Raw genomic sequence first — 2,691 nt, forward strand, 5'->3', positions numbered from 1 at the left:
GATAATTCTCGTCAGTTGCACACTTTTCTGGGACAATTGGAAAGGGATACAGGTCGACTTTGTGTTGAAGTGAAGAAGAAAATACAGACTGATTTGAATCACATAGGTAAGAAACGAGGAAGAGATGAAAATGATCAGGTTGGAGAAGAGTATCTTGATATGGCCAGCGACACAAATGAAGAAGAGATGGATGAAGATGATAGTAGATTTGATTATTGTGATGATTATGACGGAACAGATTCTGATGATGAGAATTTTACCCTGTATGGAATTCCACCAGAAGAAGAGGATCATAAATTGCCAATGAAGAAAAGGAGTTCATCTTTTTATATTGAAGAAAATAAGGAACCAGTTGATGTCTCAAAGGTAGACTTGTCTTCTGTTAATTTGGCTGTTGGGCAAATGTATGATACAAAGGAGCACCTAAAAACACGTTTGAAGATACTAACCTTGGTTCAAAGGTTTGATTATTATGTTTACAAATCGAGACCAACCTTATTGATTGTAAAGTGTTGGGTTAAAGGATGCAAGTGGAGGGTAACAGCTGCAACATTAAGACACTTTCCAAAGTTTGAGGTGCGTGTGTTTATTTCAGCACATACATGTTCAGTAACAGAGCGCTCTATGCGTGCCCGACAAGCAGATCATCATATTCTAGGAGAGTTGTACAAAGATTTTGTTGGTGGAGTTGGTCCCAAGGTACTGCCAATGCATGTTGCTGAAGCGTTAAATAAACGCTTTCAAATCAAGGTATAATTTTTCCATTTATTTAGCATTATTTCGATTATTTTGTTTAGCTTTAGCGTTATTCCGTTTTTTTTTCACAACAATGTTTCACAACAATGAAAAAAAATATTTGTTGATGATAGATGGATTATTGGAAAGCATATCGAACGTTAAGGGATGCTCGCGAGTTTGTCAGGGGTAGTCCAGAGAGTGGTTATGAGCAGCTTCCTACATATTTGTATATGATAAAAAGGGCAAATCATGGAACTTTTACACAGCTCGATATTGATGAGCTCAAAGATGTAAGTACTGTTTTCTAGCATTTGGTGCAAGCATACAGGGATTTCCGTTTTTGAGGAAAGTGGTTGTTGTGGATGGTACTTTTTTACAGGGAAAATACTTAGGGACACCACTGACAGCGACAACTCAAGATGGCAATTTTCAGATTTTTCCAATTGCTTTCGCCGTGGTTGATACAGAGAATGATGAATCATGGGAATGGTTTTTCAAGAAACTCAGCTGTGTGATACCTGATGATGACAGCCTTTCCATTATTTCTGATAGGCACAAATCAATTGGGAAAGCTATTAAAAAGGTTTATCCGAAGTCTAGTAGGGGAATATGCACATACCATATGTACAAGAATATTTTGGTTCGGTTTAAAGGTCGAGCAGAATTTGCTTTGGTTAAAAAGGCGGCAAATGCTTTTAGACTTATCGACTTTCAAACCACATTTGATCAGATAGAAGCCATGAATCCAGCACTACATGAGTACCTCGTAAGGGTGATGTGCGTATGTGGACTCGTGTACATTTCCCTGGTGATAGGTACAACTTGCTTACAAGCAACATTGCAGAATCAATGAATAAGGTCATATCACATGCTAGGAGCTTTCCTATTGTACAACTATTGGAAGAAATAAGGTCCATGATGACTAGGTGGTTTTCAGATAGAAGGACTGATGCATTGAAGATGACAACAGACTTGAGTCGTGGTGTAGAGAAAATTCTCCAGGTCTGTTCGTTTTTATCCTTTCTTAGCAAGTGTGTATGTTATACAACTAAGTTTCTAATATAATGTTGCTATTATTTTATAGGGCCGTGTGGACTATGCTAAGTTACTTACTCTCCAAGATATCGATGCACACCAAGTACAAGTAACAAGTGGAACATCTCTGCATGTTGTCAATTTGAAAGATAAAAAGTGTACGTGTCGCAGGTTTGACTTGGAGAAACTCCCTTGTGCACATGCAATTGCGGCCGGTGAATTCATAAACATTTCTCGCATTTCAATGAGTCATCCTTATTATCGGAAACACTACGTTTACACTTCCTACCAGAATGCCATCATGCCAAGGGAGCTTGATACATCTGTTCCTGGACATGTGATAACGAAGGTATGTAGACCACCGATTCCAAAACAACAACCAGGTAGACCAAAGAATTCAAGAATCAAATCAGCATTGGAAATTGCAATGGAAAAGAAGAAGCCAAGAANATGTGGTAATTGCAACCAAGTAGGAAATAATCGCAAGACATGTACTCTATAATTTCCTAGTTTTTGTTATCTTCCCAAGTTCTCTTTATATTTTTGTTTAAAATGACGATGCTTTCATTGACATAGAACTCTTTTTAGTTCAATGTTCTTTTATATTCTCCACTTCTTTTGTTAGTAACAATTTAAAATTTAAAATGAGTATATGCTTTACTCGTGGTAAAAATAAGAGAAATAGTCTACAAGTCTTCAAGTTATATTATCATCATTTACGTTCAAATTTAAAATTTTATAATGAGTATATGCATTACTCGTGGGAAAAATAAGAGAAATAATCTTCAAGTTATATTATCATCATTCACGTTCAAATTCACATGCAAAAGAAGAATAGTCTACAATTATCATCTTATTACAAAACGTAAGACAATGAAACAAAATAGTCTACAAGGACTCATCAACTAGGGAAGGGAT

The 2,691-nt window shown here is 36.4% G+C and overlaps 1 protein-coding gene across 1 annotated transcript in view; it reads left to right on the forward strand.

Moving 5' to 3' along the window:
• Positions 1 to 1,591, forward strand: part of LOC109133315 — a 2,271-nt gene extending 680 nt beyond the window's left edge. Inside the window, exons 4-6 of the mRNA XM_019246323.1 lie at positions 239 to 699; positions 870 to 1,028; positions 1,118 to 1,591. Of these exons, the coding sequence (XP_019101868.1) occupies positions 239 to 699; positions 870 to 1,028; positions 1,118 to 1,591 (1,094 nt within the window). The remainder of the gene's footprint in view (positions 1 to 238; positions 700 to 869; positions 1,029 to 1,117) is intronic.

This window comes from Camelina sativa, chromosome 6 (assembly GCF_000633955.1).
Source record: "Camelina sativa cultivar DH55 chromosome 6, Cs, whole genome shotgun sequence".
NCBI lineage: Eukaryota > Viridiplantae > Streptophyta > Magnoliopsida > Brassicales > Brassicaceae > Camelina > Camelina sativa.